The sequence below is a fragment of the Gastrolobium bilobum genome, unplaced genomic scaffold, assembly GCF_033153095.1.
Source record: "Gastrolobium bilobum isolate Gb01-03AN ecotype WA unplaced genomic scaffold, APGP_CSIRO_Gbil_v1 utg500, whole genome shotgun sequence".
Lineage (NCBI taxonomy): Eukaryota > Viridiplantae > Streptophyta > Magnoliopsida > Fabales > Fabaceae > Gastrolobium > Gastrolobium bilobum.
In genome coordinates this window covers 1272227-1299307 of record NW_026896335.1, presented here as the reverse complement: position 1 = coordinate 1299307, position 27081 = coordinate 1272227, and the positions used below count along the sequence as shown (strand labels likewise).

Below are 27081 nucleotides of genomic sequence, written 5' to 3'. Positions count from 1 at the left end.
TTGCCCCTGTTACAAGGATGGAGACAATTCGGCTACTCATCTCACAGGCTGCTCAATACAGGTGGCCAATACATCAAATGGATGTAAAGTCGGCATTTCTGAATGGTGTTCTTGAAGAAGAAGTCTATGTGGAACAACCGCCGGGCTACATGAAGGCAGGAGAAGAGAAGAAGGTGCTGAGATTGAAGAAAGCACTTTACGGGTTGAAGCAAGCACCACGGGCATGGAATGCTCATATTGACAAATATTTCAAGGAGAATGGACTTGAACAATGTCCATATGAACACGCTGTTTATGTTAAGAAAAATAGAGGAGACTTGTTAATTGTAGCTCTTTATGTTGACGATCTCATTTTTATGGGAAACAATGCCAAGATGATACAAGAGTTCAAGAGCACAATGACAAGAGAATTCGAAATGACAGATCTTGGTCTGATGAAATATTTTCTTGGTCTGGAAGTCAGACAAGACAACTCGGGTATCTTTGTCTCTCAAGAGGCATATGCAAAGGAGATTCTCAAAAGATTTAAGATGGCAGATTGCAAGCCGGTTTCAACTCCTATGGAACCCGGTTCAAAACTCTCAAAGTATGATGGTGGAGATCTAGTTGATGCAAGCAAATACAGAAGCTTGGTGGGAAGCCTACGCTATCTCACATGCACGAGGCCGGATATCTCGTTGAGTGTCGGCGTAGTAAGTCGGTTCATGGAGGAGCCAAGATACACACATTGGAAGGCGGTAAAGAGAATTTTGAGGTATGTTCAAGGTACAATTTCACACGGGTTACACTACCCGAGTTCAGCAAAACACAAGTTGATTGGATACTCTGACAGTGATTGGTGTGGAGACGTAGATGATCGAAAGAGCACGGCTGGTTATGTGTTTTTCATGGGCAACACGGCATTCACTTGGATTTCGAAGAAGCAACCCATTGTAACCTTGTCTACCTGTGAAGCTGAATATGTAGCAGCATCTTGGTGTGTTTGTCATGCAGTATGGCTTAGGAATTTACTAAGCAAGTTGGAGGAAAAACAAGTCGGCCCAACCGAGATTCGAGTTGATAACAAGTCGGCTATAGAGTTAGCCAAGAACCCGGTGAATCATGAGAGAAGCAAGCATATTGACGTCCGATTTCACTTCATCCGGGATCAAGTAAAGGAAGGAAATGTGGAGTTAACACACGTGACCAGTCAAGAGCAAGTCGGGGACATTTTCACAAAGCCACTGCCGACGTTGCTGCTCAACAATTGCAAGAAGATGCTTGGGATGAAAGATGGAAGAAGCATTTAAGTTTATGGAGGAGTGTTATTAGATAAACTTAAATGTACGGTTTTTAGATTAATGGGTCTCTAGAAGTTTTATGTTTAGGAATTAATGTTGGTTAAGTGTTATGGGGGTTTGGTTTTGATATTTGTTAAATGGCTGTAAGTTTTCTACGGTTTATGTTTTATTGCGTTTAATAGCTTTTAATAGGTGTTTAAGTTATTTTTAGCAAGCTACCATATAAGGAGATGTAATCGTCATAGAAAGTACAGAGCAAGAAAAGAGAGTTTGATAATAAAGAAAAACTTTAGTAGATTATTCGTTTGGTTGTCTCTTGCATCTGTGTGTTGATACCTTAACAATCATCAGGCACCCACCATGACCTAACCTTAACAGTAAAGAGCAAACCACCAAATACAACATATAGAAGAATGAAGCCTGGAGTCGAATTAAGCAACAGAACAAGCATAGGCAACCATCCTCAACAATTTGGTATTCCACCCTAACGGTCCACAAGCCCCATCCCCACTCATACTCTTGTCATGGCATCCGAAAGGTCAACCCATACTTCTGTCTTATATCCCTTTGATCCGACAATCCTTAGCTTACAAACCTGCATTTTAACCTAATATTTTACATGTCACATTTTAAGTCTCAATGTTATGTATCAGTAAAGTGAAAGGAGTCAACAATGTCAAAGTGCATGGCCAATTGCACAACAGCAGAACGCACAACTTCGGACTTTGGTGCAGATCGGCAGAATATGAATCTGTAGATAAATTATAGAACACAGCATACAGGAGTCCATTCAGTAACTTCAATTTAATAGCCTGAAGAAGTCTAGATGGCAGTCAAATGCTATTGTGTCATTCTCCCAGACCAATCTCCAATCAAAATAAAAAATGAATGCATCGGCTAATTCATAAAAAAACTAGAAGGGTTAACCAGTCAAATGCTATTCATTTCATTTTATTATTTATTTTGGCTATAAGCGAACCATGGACACTCCAATAGCCGCATCTCAGACGGGGCTAAACGAAAGACAAGGAAATAAGGAAGAAACCGCATGACATGTTCCATCCACGATAAGGTTGAAACAACCGGTGGAATTTGTCGGAAAAGTGGACGGAATTGAAGGGAAGATGTGTTAGGGTTTAGGGAGGAGTGGGTTTTTTAAAAACTCAGTCCGGAATGTGTTAGTTCTTAAATGTCGATTTATTACTTGTGCACGGGATTGACTGAAATTAATCTAGACTTCTAAATAAACGCAAATCATTACAATCAACATACCAATATTTATTATTTTTTCTGAAGACTTTTTCAACTTGAACTTTTTTTGAAAAATAAATAAATAAAGTCATTCCAAAAATCATTACACCTCTTATCGTACTGCATCAAAAAAATAATAAAAAATAAACAAATTGTAAACTGAGATATGATATTATGGAAGAAGGATTTTATCAACTAGACCAAAGCCAAGTCAGATTGTATTATTCAGTTTTAAGGGACTTTAAACGACGGAAATACATAATTCTAAGAAACTTATTATGGAAGGTTGCAGGAAACCATTGCAAACTCATGGACATTGGAATGCAGCAGTTCTTTCACTGTCGAAGAAAATCAACCACAACTTTTATCAATCTTTTGGCTTGCTCAGTTTCCATATTGAACATGTGATAAACATGATCCTCTTCTTCCTCTTCAAAGAGTTCTATTTCCCCTTTCCACCCGCTCCCCTTCACAGCTTCATAATACAACACTGCTCTGTACCTGAAGTGCAGGTGATCCTTGCCAGCAACAGTAACAAGCATCTTAGAACACCCGAGTGTAGCCAAACTGGGTGCCCCAGGAGCCAATGGATTGATCATGGGGTTATCTAACCCACCAGGAGCAGAAGGGTACGCAAAGTTCCAAATCAGAGACTGATATGTCTCCTCGAACCCCATAACAGGTTCAGACCCAATTGGCTTTGAACCCCAAAAGTAGGGGTGGTTAAGATAAGCACCATATAATTTCACACCACCGGGTAAAGCTTCAACCCCAGCACGCATGGCAACGTTATGAACAATATTACCACCACTGCTGTCACCTCCTATGAAAACTTTGTTGAAGTCGCCATGATTCATCAGCCATGGGTCGCTGTTGGTGGGGTTAGCGGTGGCATGGGATGCAACCCAGTAGAGACCAGCCCAACAATCATCATAAGCTGTTGGGAGAAAATGCTCCGGAGCTTTCCTGTGCTCTACGGAAACAATCACAACATTCGCTTGAGAAGCTAAAAGGTTGCAGTATTTGACATGGTGCGATGCAAAGGCTGATTCAAAGCAAAAAGCACCGCCATGAAAGTAGACCAAGATGGAGAGTTTGTGGTTGTGATTGGATTGAGATAGCTTTGGAAGGAAAAGCCGAGCAGCGAGGTAAGGGTTCTTTGAGAAGAGAATGTCTTTGGATGAGACACCAGTTGCTGGGTCTTCGGGGGAAGGGGGACATCTTGGGATGTTCAAGGGACGTTCAATGGAACCATCATTGTAGACGCGTATGTAGGATCCCAAATGTACGACTGTCTCCTTCTTGGTGTTGGTGGAGGTCATACCTGCCATGGAAGCCATACAAAAGTAAGTTACAAAGACTTGGGATTACTTTGTGAAGTCTTCTGCTATTCATGTAATATATATAGACAAACACCAGTGTATTTTTATTTTTTATTTTAAAAAACGTTTAGTATCTATTTATTTGAACCAACCTAATTTCAGCTGGTCAGCTTGAAGAAACTGACGTTTCTCTCGAATCTATCCAAAAGTGAAGGTAGGGAGTTTCAGTTTCAATATTAAATTGAGTTCCAAATATTTGAATTGATGTAACTCTGCAACCATCTTTTATATTTAGGGGCGTTTGTTTAACTAGAAATTTTTTTGAATACTAGAAAAGAAAAATATAATTGATTGAGAAATGGTTAGAAAATGACTTTAGTAGGAAAATGTAAAAAAAATTGTTTGGTTAGAAAAAATTTTATCAGGCAAATTAGGTAAAATTTATAAAATCTATGTTTGGTTTGAGGTAAAATATAGATGGAAAAATAAATTACAATTACGAAAATTTCTTTAAAATTTTTTTAATCACCTACCCTTTACTTTTTTTTTTTAGTACAAACCCATATATGTTGTCGGTGGTTAATGGGTCATCTAAGGGATCTCATTCAGCAACATCTCAAGCTCATCAAGCTCTCCATCACCATTCACGTTTTCTATCATCTCTTTCCCCATCTTAACACTTTCACACACGGAGAAACCAACAAAGAAGTGAAAGAACAACAAAAAAAAAGATGAAGAAAAATAACAAAAGAAAATTCACAGCAGTCCAAGAATCAGAGAACCCATTTGAGATATTGATTCAATGAGACTGAAAAACATAACCCCATGACAGATTACAACTCATCTGGGTTAGGTTCAGAGGTTGCAAAAACTCAAAAAGTTGATTCCTTTGTGATGAGAATTCCAATTGCATTTGCATTTTCAGAAAATCATATTATTTGGGTTATGGGTATTGTTTGTGAGGAGTTGGTGAAACATGCAAATATTGAAGATTCAAATGCTGTTTTGAGAACACTCAGCACTCACCATTAAAGCTGGAGCAAAAAAATACTGTTAGAAGAGGGTAATTTTGGCATCTCCTTTGTCATCTTTTTTTCATTTAGCTGGCTAACTTCAAATACCACATTAGAAGTGGGATTTGAGCATAGTGTATTTCATCTGAATTTGCAAACAATCATCAATAACTGGGTAAATTGGTTTGCTAGGAAAAAAACTTGATATCTTACCCTTAAACTCCAACCAAACGCTCTTTTAAAGAAAAGTTTATAAATTCTTTTTATCACTTATATTTCTATGCTTTTTTTTATTATTAATTTTTTTTCCATCCAAATCCACTTTTAACATTGTTACTTATTAAACTAACTTACATATTTTACCCTTATTTTATGTTTGTAATTTTGTCTATAAAAAATAAAATCTGACCTTAAAAAGCATTTCTTATGTACCAAAAAATGGCCCTGCAACTCACTTTTTTGTGGCAGTAATAGTTGTGGGTTTGTTTTGTGTGACCAATACTGTGACACAGGATTCAGACATAGCACCAACGTCGCAATTAATGGAGATTGGAGCTGGGTTTGCTTTGCCTGTTTTGGGTTCTTCTATGTTGGCTTCTCTTATGATGCAGTGAATTGGAATGCTTATAATTAAAATTGTCACTTACTGGGGGTTATCATGTTTTGTTTAATGTGTTAAAATTGATATATGTTTATAAGTAAATAATTATGTTATGTTGCATGAGATAATTATCTCATGCAATACTGATAAAACAGTGAACTTCATTATCTTATCTATGTTGTATGAAATAAATAGATCCCATGTTTATAACGAATTTAAAGGGTATTTTTGTTGCTTTTAACTATTCTTGAAAATGGTGCTGGGATTTGGGCAGTTTTATGAAAAGTAACAATGATCTCAGCACATAATAGTAACAACCGATAATAAAGGATTAATTGCATGATCTCAGCACATAATAGTAACAATGATAATGAAGCTTGCAGTACTAATATTATTGTTATTCACAGCTAAATTATAAGGGGATAATTGATAAAAAAATATATATAAAAATATAACTGATAAAAGAGTAAATCATATAGGAGTTTATAAACTTTTTACTATTATTTATTCAAAATCTTGCAAGAAATATTTAAAAAAATTAATGTTCATTAAATATGCAATATAATAACATATCCTAATCTGATTTTAATGTCTTATAATATTAATTTTGACATTATCTTCCTTTTTCTAATTTTGTTAACAGTTGAATTCTAAACTGACTTCTGATATCGATCACAATCAGTTTTCACAATCTAAATCAATATTTAAATTGATATAACTCTGATATCTATCATTAATATTTATTTAAGATCTTGGAAATGTTCAAAATATTTAATGTATGCATTTAATGTTCAATAAATAAGTAGATGCCGTTGCAAAAAAGGAATTGTTATTTTTAAACAAATAACATTTTTAATGATTAATTAAAATGAGTAATGATGACAGTTTTTTCAAAAATTATATAATCCGACCATGTAATATTTTGATTATTTAATTCAGAAAAATATACGCACTTTTACATTACTTGATTTTAACTTTGCCAATCTCATGTTAAATGATTTTATGGGAAAGGGAATTCTTTTCTTATAATAGTAACTAATGTTGTCAAAATCGAGTTTCTACGTAGAAATGGAAGGGAATGGTAGAAACGTAAATCGTAAAAATGACACGAAGCATAGAGTTTCTACTACATAAGGAAAAGATACAAAATTATATATATATATATATATCACTGCTCAAAATTTAATGAACAATTTCATATTTTAAAAAATAAGTCTCATAACTATATAAGACATAAGTTCAAAAAAATAAAAAAAGAGTTTAACTACTCCTATAACCAAGTTCCAAAATATCAAAAGAATAAAGTTTAAATAACTTCTAAATTATATCAATTGATTCAAATCAAACACATTATTTGCATCAATTACATGTCCTCAATGTCCTCTTCTCTTGCTCCTATAACAAGTTTTTATACGAAGTTTCTACCAGTTTTTACTGAGGAGAGTTTTTACTTGCGTTTTAACACGTATCACTTAAGTAAAAACGTAAAAACATATGTTTTTACTTTTTTAGACTAGTTTTTGACAACAATACTAGTAAGAGTTCGTTTTATATGCAAACAATTTTTTTTCTTTATGTATGGGTCTCGCCCCGAGTTTAAGTTTGTAGGAAACTACCCTTTTCTCCAGCAACATGAGAATTTCATTGCCCAGATTTTATTTATCTTTAATTAGCTATTGTCTTCAATTTTTTTCATGATGAGAAAAAATTAAAGCAAATAAGTAAAAGTTATTGGCATGAGTGATCACTTAAAAAAAAGTTATAACCATAACATGTAATACAATAAAATATATATTAAAATAACAAGTGCTTAAACATAGGGGACAATTACCTTTTTGCCACATCATTGGCAAAAATTTATCGGAATGCCATGCTTCAACAAAAATTTGCTAAAATGTCACATCACCTAAATCGCTACAACACCTAGCGATTTATAACTCGCTCATTAAGCAGTGTAGAATTTTCAGTCAGTCAACGTGTCAAACTGCCCAATCTGCAACACCAGTCCACTTCGCATAAATTGTTGTGCAACATGGCGCATTACGTGGCAACCGCTCTGCCACTCCACGCATGAATGACCCATGTCCCAACACCAGCAAACCCACTGCACAGTGTAGCATTACTGTGCAGGTCCCACCACTATATATACCGGAGCCCCTCCTCTTTTTCTCACTCTCACACCGGTCACCCTACTTACCTCACACTCTCTCTAAAAGGTTAGTATTTATATTTTTTAATTTAAATATTATTATTATTATATATTATTATTTTTGCTTTATAGAATTAATTTTGGGACTTAAAACCATAGGTTAGATGATATTTTTTTAATTTGTTAGTGTAGGAAGTAAATTCTAGGATAGATGATATATTTTATATTTGTTGAATGAGTTAATTAGTATAGCTAAATTATAGGATAATTCATATTTTATATTTTTAATTAAATTATAAAAAGGATTTTAACATTAGTTTGAAATTTTTTGTTTTAAATAGTTTATGTTAATTTAATTTATTCTACGACTATAAACCCTAGGATAGATGACATATTTTTGTTAAATTAATTAGTATAAGTGGATTGTATTTATTTGAAGACTTGAAATCGTAGGACAGTTTACATAATTATGTTTTTTGCTATATTAATATCTAGGAATAACATGATTAACTTTTTAATTATTTTTTAATATAGATTCATGGTTTCCTCGTATGATTGACGGCCTGATTCACCAATTCCAGGTGAAAGAGTCGGATGACACATGGCGATACACAGACATGAATCAAAATCATTCTCCACGTTGGTGTCTGCTCTACTGTTGGAGAGAGCTCTGGGAAGGTAGTGGTTGCGGTGGTGGTGGTGGTGGTGGTGGAGGAGAGAGAGAGAGCGAGTTGGTGAGTTAAAGTTGAGCCATGAGACCGAGTTGATAGAATAGAATTGAATAGAATACAAGAAAGTGGAAATGTACATAATTGGATGCCGTAGACACCAAGAAGGTAGTAGTGAAACCCAAGAAATTTTCATGTCGTTCACGTACAGTGAGTTGTTTTTTTCTTTCAAAAAAATAATATTAAAATAAAAATATACATAATTAATACTTAATTCAGATTGCACCTTGTTTCGGGATGGCCATGTGGGCTTAGGCAAGCCTAAATGTAGCCCACATCCGAGTCAGGATGCAGCGATAAGGTACAAGCATTCGAGCCCAAAATCCGGATTAAGAGCTAGGAATGTGCGTAGGGCCCAAGTGTTAGTGGCCTCAAAAGGGCCCTACTACCATAATCTCAATAGTGGATAATCAGTAACTACCCACTCTTATGGTAACCCCTGTTATAGCATATATATAAAGGGAAAAACTCCATAAGAAAGATACACAAGATATTAGAGAATACTTATTAATGTTCGTCCAAAACATTGACGCCGTCTGTGGAAAAGGTAAAATTATTCCCACCTTTCTTAATGGATAGTAACAATCGTGATGAGCGGAGGTTGGAGAATGATAATTTTGGTGGAGAAGAAGAGGATTCTTTCCGATCCAGTGGGAGGAGCCGTTCTTTGAATACAATTGGACAAGCTTTAATCCAGTTAGCAGAAGACATAAGCTGAAATACCCGACTATAAACCCTATGTATCTCACTGTTGGAGAGAGAGCTGACATGAAAGAGCTTCCCTACATTCTCATTGTCTTGCATCTCACCAATAAAGTCTTGAGATAAGTCAGTGAGATAACTAACCCCCACCAACTCTGGTATAAACTTGAGTCCTTATACCTTGTCAAGTCTCTGTCAAATAAAATCTACCTCGAGGAGAGGTTTATAAATTTTAAATGGACATTAACAAGACTCTTGATGAGAATCTTGATGAATTCATGAAACTCACATTGGGTCTTGCTCATGTCGATGCTAAGGTGAGTGAGGAGGATCAAATTACAATGCTGTTGGGAGGAGGATATTTGAGAAAAGTAAAGGTTATAGAAAGATATGGAAGAAGAGAATGCTTTTCTTACTACACAACTCTTTTTCTTTTTGGCTTGTTACAAAATGTTGGAGACGACCCTTGTTTATACTAGTGGCACAATGACTCCAAATAATTCTAGAGTTTTTTATACTAGCCTAGTACAAATATTAATTGTGGTAGGTGCAACTACCCTCATTAATAATGGTAGGTGCAACTACCCTCTAGATCTTTCATGGAATTGAATAGAATATAAATTTCTAGATCTTGGGCTAAACTAACTCCTAAAGTATAATTCTAGATGTTGGGCTAAATGTATACTAAGTCCAATGGACCAAAAACTAAATCAAGTTTATTTATTCAACACCCTTCCTTAAACTTGATTTTGTAACTCCAAGCAATTTTCTCATCTTGACAAAGTCTTCATTCTTGCCTGGCGGTAGTGTGATTTGAATTCTAGCACTCCCCCTCAAATCAGGCTTCGTATGCCAATCATATTTTTTGGAACACATTTGTCTGGTGGCTTTGGGATTGGTGGAAAATAAACAATCTTTATCGGTGTTTGTGACATCTCCGGTACATACATAATCTCTGCTAAATTTGACCAAGTAATCCTTCGTTCTTTTGGTTTTGCTCATTCTCCATAATATCTTCTTTCTTTTGCTTTTCTGGCACATCCACGAGAGTTTGTTTTTCTTTTACTATAATTATTTCTCCTTTGTTTGTCTTCTTTGTTGGTACTCCCCCTGACTTGTTGCTACTGCTCTTTGGCTTCACTTTCTGTTCAAAATCACTAGATGTTTCTTCTTCCTCAACAGTGTCTAAATAGAAAACAAGGTATTATATTCCCAAATCCTCTTCTTTCTCACATTCCTCATCATCATCATTGACGTCGTTAGGATTACCACTACGCTCGTTGTCACCTTTTCCTTATCTTTTTTCTTCATTTTCTTTCATCAAAGCATATTTATTCATCCACTTAGCAGCTTCTGTATTTTCTTCCACATCATCAATATTATCAGCTTCAGCTTCTTGTTCTTCTTCCTTTTTCACAGTCTCTGATTTTTCTGACTCAAATTCATTTTGGATATCGAGCTCTGATTCTGGATTGCTTGATTATGTGTCATCATCAATAAGACAAACTTCAAGTAGATATTTTGCTTTAAACGACTTCTCAAAGTCCTTCCAGCTTGCATCAAGATTGGACCATATGCATCCTTGATACCATTCTTGATACCAACTAAACGCGCTTCCTCTTAGTCTTCTCACAGCTTCCATCAACTTTGCATCTTCATCGATTTTCTCTGCCTGAAAATATTCTTTCAAACAAATTAAACATCTCGCAGCTTTATCTTCATTTCCATAAAATTTTGGAATCTCCATTTTTTTATCGAACAGATAGCACGACTCCCAGAACGAGGCTCTAAAACTATGCTTATCTTTTCACGGTGCTTCAGCACTTCTCTTCACCACAGCTCCCAAATCGAGGACTCTGATTCGCCTCTTTGATCGATCATGGCTCTGATTCGCTTTTTTGATCAAATCGGGCTCTGATTTGCTTTTTTTAAAAACCCAGACCGTGCAATATATCTGGGTATTGAAAAGAAATTTCAAAATAAATCTATTTTTAAAATAATATTAAATTAATTAATATAACCCAAGTGGGAGAATATTAGAAATTTTCCTTTAGGTGGACAATATTAATTAATTAATTTTTTGTTTTAAAATTAATCGGGTTAATAGATATTCCACTTGTATTATTTTGACTAGCCCATTGAGATCATATTGATTTGGGCTTATGATATATGTTAGTATTGGATCTAGTTGGACAGCAGTGTAGGCTTTAGTGTGAACCTGATTCTCCGTGACTGGTGAACCCAATGGATACAAAATCTTCTCAAGGTATTTGAATAGGTCCCTTCTCTAGCTATTTATATTGGGGTTAAACCCTATGAGCTGTCATGCTCCTATGGCTGAAGGCTGACATTTTGGAATAAGTTATAGAGAGGAAGATTCTATCCATGAGATCAAGGTTATTCGTTTAGTAGATAAGATGGTACAATGAGGTACACAAATTCATCTCAAAATGAAATTAATATATGATGTTTTATCTATATATCATGCATGTTTCGATCTTTGTGTTGAATTATTATATAAAAAAAATGGGGAAGGATATTGTAACAACCAATTAATGTTACTACCAACGTTATTACCAATCAATTTCACCATTAGATCGATTATGTTGATCCAACGGTTATATTTATTTTCATCTTTGTATGGTTATGATTCCTCATATTTAATGTGAAAGCATTAAATATGAGAAATCATAACTATACAAAGGTGAAAATAAATATAAAGTGTTAAATATGGAGAATCATAACCATACAAATATGGAAATAAATATAACCATTGGATCAACATAATCGATCTTACGGTGAAATTGATTGGTTGTAACACTATTTGGTTGTTACAATATGCTGACAAAAAAAAATTGCTTACAAGTATCCCCCTAGGGTTAACAAGGGCATATGAATAATATGTTTTGATACGGGGCAAAGTAATAATTAGTTATTATTGAAAGGGCAAAATGATCAAAAAGCCAAATTGTCTAGGTCTTATTATAAAGCGTCAATTTTAAATCTTTACCCTTTAAGCTTGCATGTCATTTGCCGAAGTTACTTCAAATTTAGGGCATGTGTGATGTATAAGACTTGATAGTATAAATTTATACTATACGTTATGACATTTTCAGTTGTTTGATGTGACCATCGTATAGTATATAAGCTTATACAACAGAATCTCTTAATACATCAAGATGATGTATAACTTAATCAGGCCTAATGGAGTGAGATTAGGCCTGATAAGAGGTTGATGAATTAATATTGCTTGCAAGTACAATTTTCAAGAACTAATATATCATTTCAATATAAATATATTAAAATAATTTTTTTTAATATATTAATTTTTAAAATATTGGAGGATATTTTTGTATACAATACCGTACCAAACACTGGATAGTATTAAAATTTAATCAGGTCTTATACAATCAAGTCTTATATTATTAGGTCTTATACAATCAGGTCTTATACTATCAAATTTTATACTATCGAACCTTATCCAATACTATGCACAAAACATGCCTTGCTTGCTAAACGTCGATTTATCGATTTATTACTTGTGCATGGGATTGACTGAAATCAATCTAGACTTCTAAATAAACGCAAATCATTCCAATCAACATACCAATATTTATTATTTTTTCTGAAGACTTTTTCAACTTGAACTTTTTTTGAAAAAAAAAAAAAGTCATTCCAAAAATCATTATACCTCTTATCGTACTGCATCAAAAAATAAATAAAAAATAAACAAAACTAAACTGAGATATGATATTTTTGGAGGAAGGATTTTATCAACTAGACCAAAGCCAAGTCAGATTGTATTATTCAGTTTTAAGGGACTTTAAACGACGGAAATACATAATTCTAAGAAACTTATTATGGAGGGTTGCAGGAACCCATTGCAAACTCAAGGACAATGGAATGCAGCAGTTCTTTCACTGGCGAAGAAAATCAACCACAACTTTTATCAATCTCTTGGCTTGCTCAGTTTCCATATTGAACATGTGATAAACATGATCCTCTTCTTCCTCTTCAAAGAGTTCTATTTCCCCTTTCCACCCGCTCCCCTTCACAGCTTCATAATACAACACTGCTCTGTACCTAAAGTGCAGGTGATCCTTGCCAGCAACAGTAACAAGCATCTTAGAACACCCGAGTGTAGCCAAACTGGGTGCCCCAGGAGCCAATGGATTGATCATGGGGTTATCTAACCCACCAGGAGCAGAAGGGTACGCAAAGTTCCAAATCAGAGACTGATATGTCTCCTCGAACCCCATAACAGGTTCAGACCCAATTGGCTTTGAACCCCAAAAGTAGGGGTGGTTAAGATAAGCACCATATAATTTCACACCACCGGGTAAAGCTTCAACCCCAGCACGCATGGCAACGTTATGAACAATATTACCACCACTGCTGTCACCTCCTATGAAAATTTTGTTGAAATCGCCATGATTCATCAGCCATGGGTCGCTGTTGGTGGGGTTAGCGGTGGCATGGGATGCAACCCAGTAGAGACCAGCCCAACAATCGTCATAAGCTGTTGGGAGAAAATGCTCCGGAGCTTTCCTGTGCTCTACGGAAACAATCACAACATTCGCTTGAGAAGCTAAAAGGTTGCAGTATTTGACATGGTGCGATGCAAAGGCTGATTCAAAGCAAAAAGCACCGCCATGAAAGTAGACCAAGATGGAGAGTTTGTGGTTGTGATTGGATTGAGATAGCTTTGGAAGGAAAAGCCGAGCAGCGAGGTAAGGGTTCTTTGAGAAGAGAATGTCTTTGGATGAGACACCAGTTGCTGGGTCTTCGGGGGAAGGGGGACATCTTGGGATGTTCAAGGGACGTTCAATGGAACCATCATTGTAGACGCGTATGTAGGATCCCAAATGTACGACTGTCTCCTTCTTGGTGTTGGTGGAGGTCATACCTGCCATGGAAGCCATACAAAAGTAAGTTACAAAGACTTGGGATTACTTTGTGAAGTCTTCTGCTATTCATGTAATATATATATATATATATATATATATATATATATATATATATATAGAGAGGCAGGATCCTTTGACACCGGTTGACACCTCATCTGAGAGGCCGTTAGATTAAAAAAAATCAATGGTGTCAGATGCTTACAAATCAGAATCGTTGATTTTTTTTAATCTAACTGCTCTCAGATGAGGTGTCAAACTTTTGTTTTGACACCGGTGTCAAATGATCCTGCCTCATATATATATATATATAGGCAGGATCCTTTGACATCGGTGTCAAAGGAAAAGTTTGACACCTCATCTGAGAGCCGTTAGATTAAAAAAAATCAATGGTGTCACATGCTTACAAATCAGAATCGTTGATTTTTTTTAATCTAACGGCTCTCAGATGAGGTGTCAAACTTTTTTTTTGACACCAGTATCAAAGGATCCTGTCTCATATATATATATATATATATATATACAAACACGCTCGCTGGAAGAGCATATTTTTCTTTTACCAGCGTGGCATTGAGTGTTTAAGTGTCCAGTGCAACGGTCATATTAAAGTGTTTAGTACAATAGTCATATTTGCATTATTTCATTTGAATGGATTGATATTTTTAAATTTATAAAATCAAATTCAAAATATTGAAATTGATGTAAACTCTTACAATATCATTAATTTTCATTTAAAATAAATAAATATTTAATGTATGCATTTAATGTTCAATTAATATGATAATATATCTTAATCCAAGTTTAATGTCTTACTGTAGTTTTTGAATAAATCTTAAGTGTATCTATTGTATTTAGATTCAGAGCATTTCACCATTGAAAGCATTACACGTCAGGAGAGAGAGAATTTAGCATATGAGAGAGAATTTTAGCTGACATATAATATTTTCATTGGTAGGATGTACTAAATCTTTGATGTAACAGTAGTGCCAAAGATTTATTGGTAGTTTTTGTGATATTAAGGTCTCAATTATAGTGGTTTCTTCAAAATTCTTCTATGTCTAATTTTGTTGAAAATTAAATTCAGAATCAATTTTCGTTATTTGGTATTTTTCTTGATTTGTCACCTTTTATTCTTTAGTGAATCATGATCAATTTTAATATAACCATGATCAATTTTCATGATTAATCAGAATCAACTTTTAATATATTTCCATAAATTTTTGTGAATCATGTTTAAAGCATTATATTTTTTACTACAATTGTAATAATCTTCTCCAAATAAAAAATAGTAATAATCAGAGTCATTATTTGTGTATTTAAATATTTTTAATAAATTAGTAATTCTTTTATTTTATTTTTTGGACTTTACTTCTCATGCTAACATGTATCATATTCCTCCTATAGACTTTTAATGTAATCACTATCATTATTTTTTTAATTAATTCAACCTTCATTAATCAATTCTTTAACATATATGCTATGGACTGATTGCTAATTTAAATATCAAATAATTTAAAAAGTGGGTCCATTACATCCATGTAATCATTCTTGATTCTACTTATCTCTAATAATTTTAATTTATTAAAATTAAAAGTTCACACAAATTATTAAATGCAAGTGGAATTAATGGTTAATAAGAAAAATAAGAATTTTTTTTGTTTGGTGTGGGGGCACTCCCCCAAAACAAAACAAAGAAATTACATTAAAGAGTGTCTAGCTCTGTGAACTGAGCTAAAATCAGAAAAATACAACCACCTAATATCCGGAGAGGGAACATGAAAAATCATAAAATCTTCTTGATCTAGCTTTAGCATAGGGAATTAGCTAGCCAGTCCGCGCAAATATTTCCTTCCTTATAAGTATGAAGCAACCTAACAGTTCAATCCTTTGAGAGTCATTCCCATATTCGAGTCACTAAATGAGACTCACGGGATTCATCATCAGATTTGGTGAGCAAAGTGATAGCATATGCTGAATCACTCTCCAAAATAATTTTCCTCCAAGCTCCTTCCCAAGCTCTTTCCAACACTTTTAGAATACCCCACAACTCAGCTATAATTGCAGTGCAGTGACCTATCCTATAAGAGAAAGCTTCCAACCATTTACCATAAAAACCTCTAATCAGACCCCCACAAGCAGACATGCCTAGATTACTTTTAGAGGCCTCATCTGTATTGATTTTTATCCACTCATCCTCTGGAGGCACCCTCCTAATTAAATTCTTAAGCAAAGCACTCCTATGAATAGCATTACAATATGTTTCAAAGGATGAAAGAACCTCTCTAGCATTTAAGAAAATCACCTCCAGATTATACCTGCTTTCCATTTTACCCGAGTCATGTATAATCTCGTTTCTCCAAGACCATGCCTTCCAACAGGTCATTCCAAAAATCAGCGCCGAGGGGATTTCAAAACAGTAAGATGACAGCTGCTTCAAGTTTTCTATTAGCCAATCCTGCAAATTCAAAGAAAAAAAAGCTGGAACAGCCAAGTGAGGTGAAAACCAATTCCGAATATTCCTAATACTTGAACACTCCCTCAACAAATGCAAGGTTTTTTCAATTTCTTGGTTACAAACCAAATATGTTGAGCTGCCCAAATTAAACCTATTCAATCTACTCTTGGTTGATAACCTGTCATGTCCCACTTTCCAGAGAAAAAATTTGATTCTCTGAGGGCCAAGCCACTTCCACAATTAAGGTCTCCCACTTTGAACATCATAAGGATCAGAGAAGGCAGAATATAATCCTTTAACTGATAATCTTGAGGAACTAGGAAGACACCAATAAAGTCTATCAGAAAAGGCAGAATATAATCCTTTAACTGGTAAGAATTCTTAATCTTAGCGTAAGTTTCCCTCCCCATTTAAAATTATTTATGAAATCAGAAAACATCGAAACATAGTCTCATATATAATCTTGAAACGTGTTTGTACAAAAAATAATAATATAAAAAACATTTTAACACTGAATAATAAAAAAACACAAAGAAAATATTAATTGAAGTAAAAGGACATAACCAATAATATAAAAAAAAAATTCTATTGATATGCTTATTGACAAACGCATTGCGTCATTTTTATTAAAGGACTCGTGTAAATTGGTAAAAGAGAAATTTCAGAACTATATAAGAAAATGGTAGAAAATAGTGAAAAAAAGGAATATATTGGAAAAATATAATAAAGGGAAAAAAAAGTTGTGGGATAATACAGAAGTTTTTTATTAGTATGCATAGCTTATAGAGCTCAACTCAAGTGGATGACATTGCAGAAACAAACCATCCAAGCCATATGCGACCCATGAGCGAACTTATAATGGTGTGGGACCAAAAGGTATTGGGTGGGACTGAGGTGACAGAAAGAGAAAAAAAGTTGAGGATAGAAAAGAGAGGAGAGAGAAAAGAAAAGAAAAATTAAATAAAACAAGTGTCAATATTTAAGTGGAAGGACCACGGTGGTCCAGAGCATATTAAAAAATTCCTCGACCCATAGACTAAATAGTAAACACGTTGCCATGGATTAAGACATAGAATTATATTGAATTATCTTAATTTTTTTTTAAAAACAATTTATATTTAAAAGTTTATTAAATTTTAAAAAAAAATACATTTATTGAAATATTTATATCATTCAATGTAGAATATTTATCAATAAATCAATTCTTACAATAAATGGAGCAATTGACCAATCCACCATTAATTTAAAAATTATTTATCAATTTATAAAACTATTTATTAATTTATCTCATTTTTTAAACTATTGAGCAATTTGTTCTATTTTATCAAAGTTCATCAGGCGAGTCTTTTACTTATTAAAATTGACCAAAGTCATCTAATAAAGACGCACCACATGTAAAATTCGAGTAAAATAAAAATCATTGGTCATCTCACTTATTTACACTTTATTTAGCTCATTGTCAATTAGTATACTGAGAAAACCCGATTGTAGCCAAGCTTAGGAGCCAATGGATTGATCATGGGGTTTTCTAACCCACCAGGTGCAGAAGGGTACACGAATTTCCAACCCAGGTAAAGCTTGGATTGATCATGGTTAAGATAAGCACCATATAGTTTGACACCACTAGGTAAAAGATTCAACCCCAGCACGCATGGCAATGTTATGAACAATATTACCACCGCTGCTGTCACCCCCTATGAAAACTTTGCTGAAATCACCATGATTCATCAGCCATGGGTCTTTGTTGCTGAAGCTTTCGGTGGCATGTGAGGCAACCCATTGAAGACTGGCCCAACAATCATAATAAGCTGTTGGGAGAAAATGCTGTGGAGCTTTCCTGTCCTCAATGGAAACAATCAAAACATTACCTTGAGAGGTGAGCTGAAAAGTTAGATTCACAACAGAATGCACCACCGTGAAAGTAAAACAAGATGGAGTCTTTTTTTTTTTTTTATAACCTCTTAACCTCGTCCAATCACTTTATTCTCGAAGTACAGCCCGAAGGCTGCCTTTCATTGGAATAGCAGGTGCATTGAGCTTCGCTACTGGAGGAAGGATGAGACTAATTCCCTCTTCAAGGAGAGAGGCACATCCTCTGGCCCCCAAAGACTTTTCAAGAATTTGCTTGAGACAGAGATACAGAGTCTAAACCCCTTATTCAAGCAAACTCTTGGAAGTTCAGTAGTCAATTGAGCTACCCTTGGAGGTTGAGATGGAGAGTTTTTGGTTGTGATTGGGTTGTGTTAGCTTTGGAAGGAAAAATCGAGAAGAGAGGTGAAGGTCATCTGAGAAGACAACATCTTTGGATGAGACACTAGTTGCATGTAGAGATGTGCAAAATAATCAAAAAAACTGAACCGAACTGAACTCCACTTAAAATAATCAATTTTTAAAAATCAGTTCATGATCCGAACTGGTTTTTAAAACCAGTTCAAGAAATGAACCATTTTCGAATTGAACCGAACCAAACCACTTTCGAACTGAATCGATCTACCCAAATCGGTTCTGAATCGAACTGAACTATTCTAACCGAACTGAATCATTTTCGAACCGAACCGAATCGTTTTCAAACTGAACCGTTTAAACCAATTCAATTCGATTTTTCAAAAAATTCAGTTCAATTCAACCCATGTGCACAGCTGGTTGCAAGGACTTCGAGTGAGGATGGAATTCATGGGTAGTCTCTTAGGCGTTCAATGGTGCCATCACTCTAAACGTATATATAAGAGGGAATATATGATACTATCTCCTTATTGGTGTAAGGAGATTTGGGACCTGCAGCGGAATCATTTCATGCATAAAAGTTACAAGGGCTGCGTGCAAATTATCTGCTGTTTGTATATATATACAGACTCACGTTTAGTTCCTCTTTGTTTCACCAGCTTATGTCGGTTTGAAGAAAAAAGGGCTTCCCTCACATCTTTCCAAAAGTGACAGGTTTCAGATTGAACATTAAAATATAGAAAAAACTTCAAAAATAAACTATAATTTTCTTGAGAATCACTCATCATCTCCCCCTGAAATTTTGAATTATTTATATCTTTAATTTAAAATTTCTTTATCACTTAAGTAAGTGATAAAAAAACCAAATCACTTATCCTCTCTCCGATATTTTGAATTATTTACATCTTTAATTTAAATTTCTTTATCACTTAGGGTAAGTGACAAAAAAAATTTAAGTAAAAGGAGTAAATAATAAAAAACACTTTAAATAAGAGTATAAATAATTCCAAAAAACACTTATAAGAATTTTTTTTAAAGTTTTTCCTAAATTATAAAATTAAATTTCCTAGTGCAGTGCGTTACAGAAAAATTGTTTTGTATTAAAAATTGGAGTAGAATATACTTACTACAAAAAAAGTTTACCACACTTACAATCAATTTAATCACCGGTGATCTCCGTCAATCTAACGGTTATAATCTATTGGAAATTAATAATTAATTAATAAATGTGACACAATAAATGTTATTAATTTCCAATAGATTAAAACCGTTAGATTGACGAAAATTAACGATAATTAAATTGGTTGTAAGAGTGATAAAAAATTTTAATGGTAAGTGAATCTGTTCCCTTAAAAATTTATTAAAAAGATTGGTATTTTTAAATTTATAAAATTAAGTTCAAAATAATTAATAAGGGAAATACAACAATAATATTACAGGAAAACATAAAAGTTTCCGACAATAACTAAGAGAGAGAAAGTGAATTGACTAAAGAGAAAAATAAATGATGGACTCCAGCAATTTATTGTGTCAGCACAAAACTTGTTTTTCATCCTGTAACATTACATACATAAAACCCATTTAATAATTGACGTAACTCTGACAACTATCATTAATATTTGTTTAAAAAAAATTTTAAAAAATTAATGTCCAATAAATAAATGAGTAAACACCCTTTTTAGTCTACGAAGTCCTTTTTAGTCCCTGGCAATAAAAAAGGATCAAATTGGTCCCTGAAATTACAAAAAAAGGGTCATGTTAGTCCTTATGTCAACTCCCAAATATGTAGAGTGACCCTTTTCTTGTACTTTCAGGGACCAATTTGGTCCTTTTTTATTGTCAGGACTGAAAAGGACTTCGTAGATATTGTCAGGGACTAAAAATGGTGTTTACTCTAAATAAATAGATGACGTTCTAGGAGAATGAATAGTTATTTTTTCCAAAATAACATGTTTAAAATTTAATTAAAGTGAATAGTGATGAGAGCTTTTTAAAAATCATGTAATCCGAACATGTAGTTGGATTAATTAATTGGAATAGATATACAAAATCTGCACTTTTACATTTCTAAGAAACCCTTTGTAAACTAGAAGGAGGACGACAATTGATTGAGGTTATTTTCACTGGTGAAGAAAATCAGCCACGACTTTTATCAATCTTTTGGCTTGCTCAGTTTCCGGATCGAACATATAATAAACATGCTCCTCTTCTTCCTGTTCAAAGAGTTGCACTTCCCCTTCCCACTCACTCTCCTTCACAGCTTCACAATACAATACTGTTCTGTCTCGAAAGGGATCCTTACCAGCAAAAGTAACTAGCATTTTAGAACACCCAAGTGTAGCCAAGCTGGGTGCCCCAGGAGCCAATGGATTGATCATGGGGTTATCTATCCCACCAGGCGCATCAGGGTACGCGAATTTCCAACCCAGAGACGCCAAGGACTCCTCCAACCCTGTAACAGATTCAGACCCAATTGGTTTTGAACCCCAAAAGTAAGGATGGTTAAGATAAGCACCATATAGTTTGACACCACCAGGTAAAGTTTCAACCCCAGCACGCATGGCAATGTTATGAACATTATTACCACCGCTGCTGTCACCCCCTATGAAAATCTTGTTGAAATTACCATGATTTATGAGCCATGGTTCTCTGTTTGTAATGGTGGGGTTTTCGGTGGCATGAGAGGCAACCCAATAGAGACCAGCCCAACAGTCATCATAACCTGTTGGGAGAAAATGCTGTGGAGCCTTCCTGTACTCAATGGAAACAATCAAAACATTACCTTGAGAAGCTATGATGTTGCAGTATTTGTGGTGGTGCGCTGCAAAGGCTGATTCACAGCAAAATGCACCGCCATGAAAGTAGACTAAGATGGAGAGTTTTTGGTTGTGATTGGATTGTGTTAGTTTTGGAAGGAAAAGTCGAGCAGAGAGGTGAGGGTCGTTTGAGAAGACAACATCTTTAGACGAGACACCAGTTGCAGGGTCTTTCGGTGAGGGTGGAATTCTTGGGTAGTCTCTGGGGCGTTCAACGGAGCCATCGCTGTATACATATATGAAGGAGGGAACCTGTGAGACTATCTCCTTCTTCTTGATGTTAAGGGATGTAATGCCTTCAGTGGAAGCCATTTCACATTTGCAATTGCAAAATATGTAGTCCAAGGATTCAATTTTCTATTTTATATATAGGAAAAAAGAGATTTTTAACACTAACTACAATGAATAATATATATTATAGGAAAAATGATTTATCTTTTTAAATGACACAATTTATGTCATTTTACTATCATAAGGAGGTGGGACTCACACATTTATATTTTTTTGTTCACTCTCTCCTTCTTTATCTATCTCCTTCTTTCACACTTAAAATGACACAACTTTACATCTTTTAAATGATATACATTTTTTCCTATATTGTATGGCTTTAATATTTGTAGATAATACTTACTCTCAAAACGATGTCATTTTTTGTTGAAATATTAAAAAATTAAATGAGAAAGATTATTATAACCCTAAAATAAGATAATTATCTTGATTTCCGCCTCATTTCATCCCTACAAGGTGGGTAATATTTTCCTTTCTTATTATGACAAAAGGTATAATTTATGTTATAAAAAAAAAAAAGGTATAATTTATTACTGAATTGGCAAATAATAATAAAAAAGTTTTAAACAAAAATGTAAAGCATTTAAAGTATTGAATACTCTTTTATAAATGTCTTTAAGACAATCAATTGAAAAATCTAATAATATTTTCTAACCAAATACATCCTTGGATAAGCTTAGAATATTTGAGGAAATATAGTATTTACTCATTTTCATTTTTTCTTTTGTAGACATAAGTGGTTCGCGCCCAAGAAAACAAATATAAACTAAGAAATATACAATTTATTTACACGTTATTTTAATAGTAAATTTTATTTAAGTAATTTTTTTTTTTGAGATATTCTAATTGGTTCATTACTTCGCAACTAGTCCGATTTGAGGTGAGTCCCGAGATTAAAGTTTTAAACTACTCTCGGTACTAAGAAAGGGTAATACTTTTCTCATTTAACATGAAAGAAATTTTTTTCCTACACTAACAATAAATGTGAAGCCTGCAAGTTAAAGAACAAAAAAAATTGCATGCACGTTTTTTATGTCTTTGTCATATGATATAGTTATTTCCTATGATCGGAGAAAACAATTTCCAAAAAAAAATTCTTGAGTTGTGTGTATTCTTTTACAGCTTTTATTGTCAAATGATCTTATATTTTCTAATAAAATTTAGGAAATATGATATTTACACATTGCTTAATAATCAATTTTATCTACATATTGTGGTTGGTTGTAGGTGAGGAGCAAAACTTAAAAATGAAAAGAAAATACCAAAAGTAGGTTCATGAGATTTCAATTTAAATTATAAATAATTTAACTTGCAAGTTAAAGTCTCCTAATTGCCTAAATAGTTAATGTATTGAATACGCAACCTCCTTTTTTGATTGCAGATAACTATTAAGCTGACTTGTTGAGAGAATTTAGAATTTTAAAGCATAATTATTTTAGTTAAAATTATTATTACTTATTTAATATTTGAATTAAAAAAAAACATTTTCTTCCACCATAATTTGTATTATGTAATTATTTCTCTCACCATAGAATACAATAATTTTAACTAAAATAATATAATTCTATATCATTTAAAATTATAAACATTAATCTTGTTAAACAATTGGTATGAAGATTTTTTTTTTATTCTTGTGATCTCCTGGTTTAAAGTAAACTAATTAAATAATTGATGGACCGGTAAAAAAAATTTAATACATATATAAAGGTTTGCAAAGAAAGAAAAAATATGTTATCAAAAAAAAAAAAATATTAATAAAATATTATTTTAAGAATATAAATAATTGAAATATTTAAAAAGTAAATAAATCAATGTGCCGTTTCCACAAGTCAAGCTGCGAGGTAAAGTTTTTTTATTTTTACTTTTTGAAAAGAGGATGGTCTTTGGATAAGACACCAATTTCTGGGTCTTCCGGGATACTGGCTAGTTTAAGGGACGTTCTATGGAAAGTCCCTCTTTGTTTCAACCATTAACGTCAGCTTGAAGAAAAACTCAAATCTTTCCAAAACTGACTTCGTAAGGTTTCACTTTAAACATTCAATTATAACAAGTGGTCTTCCTGGCGGTTACTCAAAATTTTGTTTCGTATTAATATTTTATTAAAATGATTGGCATTTTCAAATTTTTAAAATCAAATTTAAAATAAGGGCAGGATCCTTTGACACCGGTGTCAAATTTTGAAATTTGACACCAAATCCCAACCGTTGATTTCCTCCAATCAACGGTTATCATTTATTGGAATTAATAATTAATTAATAAGTGTAATTCCCAATAAATGATAACCGTTGATTGGCGGAAATCAACGGTTGAGATTTGGTATCAAATTTCAAAATTTGACACCGGTGTCAAATGATCCTATCCCTTTAAAATATTTGAATAGATGTCACTTTGACAACTATCATTAATATTTATTTAAAATATTGAAAAAATATTTAATGTATACATGTTCAATAAATATATGGATGCCGTGATAGAAAAAAGAATTGTTCTATAAAAAAAAAAGGATTGTGATTTTCTTAAATAATATATCAGAATATTAGTATTTTTAGATTTATAAAATCAAATTTAAAATTTTTAAATTGATGATAATCTGACAACTATCACTAAAATTTATATAAGGTATTTAACTTATGCATTCAATGTTCAATAAATAAGTTGATGCCATCATAGAAAAATGAGTTATTATTTTTTACGAAATAACACCATAAAAATGAAAAGTGATAAAAACTTTTTAAAATTTTGTAATCCGTCCGAACATGTAGTATTTCGATTAATTAATGGAAATAAATATACAAAATTTGCACTTTTGCATTACTTAATTTTAGTTTTGGAGATGTCAAGTTAAAGAATTTTTATTTTTATTTAATTAATTATTGACTTCAATTTTTTCATTATAAGAAAGAAATAAAAATTTATAACCAAAAATTATTGATATGAGTCATCACTTAAAATAATTATATATATGAGATGTATTATAATATAATTATTTAGGAAATGGCATTTACATAATATTTTAATAAGAAATACTTAAAATACAGACTACAATTTCCCAATTATTTAAATGGTTCCTATAAATACAAATATTCCAAAAAATACAAATATTTTTTTGGAATGGGTTATTCACTTATTCTACCTTACGGATATATATTTTTTTCATGCTTACCCTTACCTTCCACTCTCTAACACTATTAGATCAGAAAATCAACTAACATTCATTGTTAGGTGTCAAATATGATATGTCTTCACGACCAAAAGTATGATATATCATGTTGTGAATGCTCAAGAACATAACATATATCGTCAAATGCAAAAGACTTTTGAGTTTTATGATTGGCTATGATATTGATTGAAAAATGTATTGTTTTTAGGTTTAAATTGCTAAATTAGAGTATTGATGGATCGAGGAGGCTTGATGAAGCTAAGACGTAAGCAAAGTGAAAATCAAAGGAGTATCTTCATGTTTAAGCTCACTAAGTTGCTTGCCCAAGCGAGCAACCTGCTAGTGAGCAATACTCTATAAACGTTGAATTTTAGCCTACTCCTCGCTAACGAAGCGAGCAATCGTATATCCTTGCTGGTTTGCTCACTTCAGCGAACGGCTCGTTAATGAAGGCCCATGGATCTTCTGTTATAAAAGACACACTTTAGGGTTTTCTAATCACTTTATGAATGACTGGGGCAAATCGGGAGGCAGGGGAGCTCTAATATGGACCTGAGAAGATGGAGGATCAGTCGATTCTTCAACGTGGAAATCGTCTTTCAAGTTATTTTTATGATTTCGCTTTTCTTTTATCTCTTGTTTTAGTTTTCCTAACTATGTTAGGCTAAGTTTTCTTGTAGTTAGGGTTAGATTGAACCTTTTGAATCTTGAATATATTTACTCTTTCCTTTCAATTTAATATTCAATCTTTCATGTTATGCAATTATTTTGTGTTTCATTCTTAATTCTTTTGTGAACTAATCATTCATAGAAGGATAATTGAGTTATGCATGGCAATAAAGATGTTGGTGTATAATTCTGATCTGAATAATTGCTAGGTTTTATTTGATCTAGGTATAGACTAATGGAAGCTATGACTTTGTAATTCATCGTTCTTAACGCTTGCCCTAGAGAAGATCACTAAGGGATATGATTCTTAATAGGTCAAAGAATTGAAATACGAAGGGATTGGGTTTTGCTTAATTTAGAGATGAATTGTCAATAACATGAGTTTGAATGTTAATTGAAGGAAATGGTAGATTAATTAGGAGAAAATTGGGGAAGTCGAAACCTTAGTTATGCTTTTCCATATTTTAGTTTTATTGCGAGTTCTTGGTTCTTATTCTTGTTAGTTAATTGTTAGTTTTAGAATTAGTTTTTTAATATCTGAAATCATATTCTCAACAACCTTTACGGTAGATCCAAGTTTGATAGCGTAGTGAACTTATTGCTTGATAGGTTAATCCTCGTGGAAACGGTATCCTACTCATTTCTTTATTACTTGTACGACCAATATATTTATCGTGATCGTAACATTTATCATTTCTCTCTCCTCTTGAGATTATGATCTAATAGTGTTGGAGAGTTATAGGTAAAGTAGATATGAAAAAAAGATAGGTAGAATAACGTATCCTATGTATTTTTTTTTTCAAACAAGGGTAAAATGTTTCGCTTGCAATAATCGATAAAGTTATATCTTATAACCTTAAAACGATATCATTTTGGATTTACGAAAAAAATGCAGGATATTTTAAAAAGATTAATTTCCTCTGGTATCATGAATTTTACTAAAATATTCTATAATATTGTATAAAAAAATACTCATCAATGCTTTTCTCAAATCTCAAGCGACATCGTTTTGGATAGGGATGTAAATGGGTCGAGCGGCTTTTCAGGGGCCAAGCCTAATTTAAAAAATAGAACAGACTCAAGTATTTAAAAAAGCTTGTTTAGCAAACAAGCTCAAGCCTAATTTAATGAGACTTGGCTTGAAAGCCCGTGAACTGGTCTGATATATTATTATAATATATAAGAGGCAGGATTCTTTGACACCTCATCTGAAAGTCGTTAGATTAAAAAAGATCAATGGCTCTGATTTGTGAGCATATGACACCATTGATCTTTTTTTATCTAACGGCTCTCAGATGAGGTGTCAAATTTTAAATTTGACACTGGTGTCAAATGATCCTACCTCAATATATAATATATTTTATGTGACTGAATCATTAACTGTATTTTTGTAACCCCATTTTTTTACTATTGTCTACTGACATTCTCTCATGGTCACAGTTTCACAAACAAGCTCTTTGACTATTGATCTCTCCTTTTCGGTCACACAACTTTTCATGAATTTATTCCAACCTTCTACT

General features: G+C 33.3%; 2 protein-coding genes and 1 pseudogene across 2 annotated transcripts; all 3 read right to left on the bottom strand.

Annotated features, from left to right (window-relative positions):
- Positions 1-2866: 2866 nt before the first annotated feature.
- LOC133299204 (uncharacterized) lies at positions 2867-13959 on the bottom strand. The gene is made up of 2 exons (XM_061498641.1): positions 12972-13959; positions 2867-3855 (listed from the first exon to the last, which is right to left on the bottom strand). Exons 1-2 carry the CDS (start codon positions 13957-13959, stop codon positions 2867-2869), a joined length of 1977 nt encoding a protein of 658 aa, XP_061354625.1.
- A 3909-nt stretch (positions 13960-17868) lies between these two features.
- Positions 17869-18852, bottom strand: LOC133299202 (2-hydroxyisoflavanone dehydratase-like; annotated as a pseudogene).
- Positions 18853-20748: 1896 nt separating this feature from the next.
- Positions 20749-21756, bottom strand: LOC133299199 (2-hydroxyisoflavanone dehydratase-like). The gene has a single exon (XM_061498639.1). The coding sequence runs from the start codon at positions 21754-21756 to the stop codon at positions 20749-20751; it is 1008 nt and encodes a 335-aa protein (XP_061354623.1).
- Positions 21757-27081: the final 5325 nt, after the last annotated feature.

Excerpts from the sequence above, each read along its gene's own strand:
- LOC133299204 (XM_061498641.1), bottom strand. The coding sequence starts at position 13,959 with ATGGCAGGTATGACCTCCACCAACACCAAGAAGGAGACAGTCGTACAT. Across the intron at positions 3,856-12,971 it reads AGTTGTGGTTGATTTTCTTC|GTATGACCTCCACCAACACC; the intron begins GCCAGTGAAAGA and ends CTTCCATGGCAG.
- LOC133299199 (XM_061498639.1), bottom strand. The coding sequence starts at position 21,756 with ATGGCTTCCACTGAAGGCATTACATCCCTTAACATCAAGAAGAAGGAG.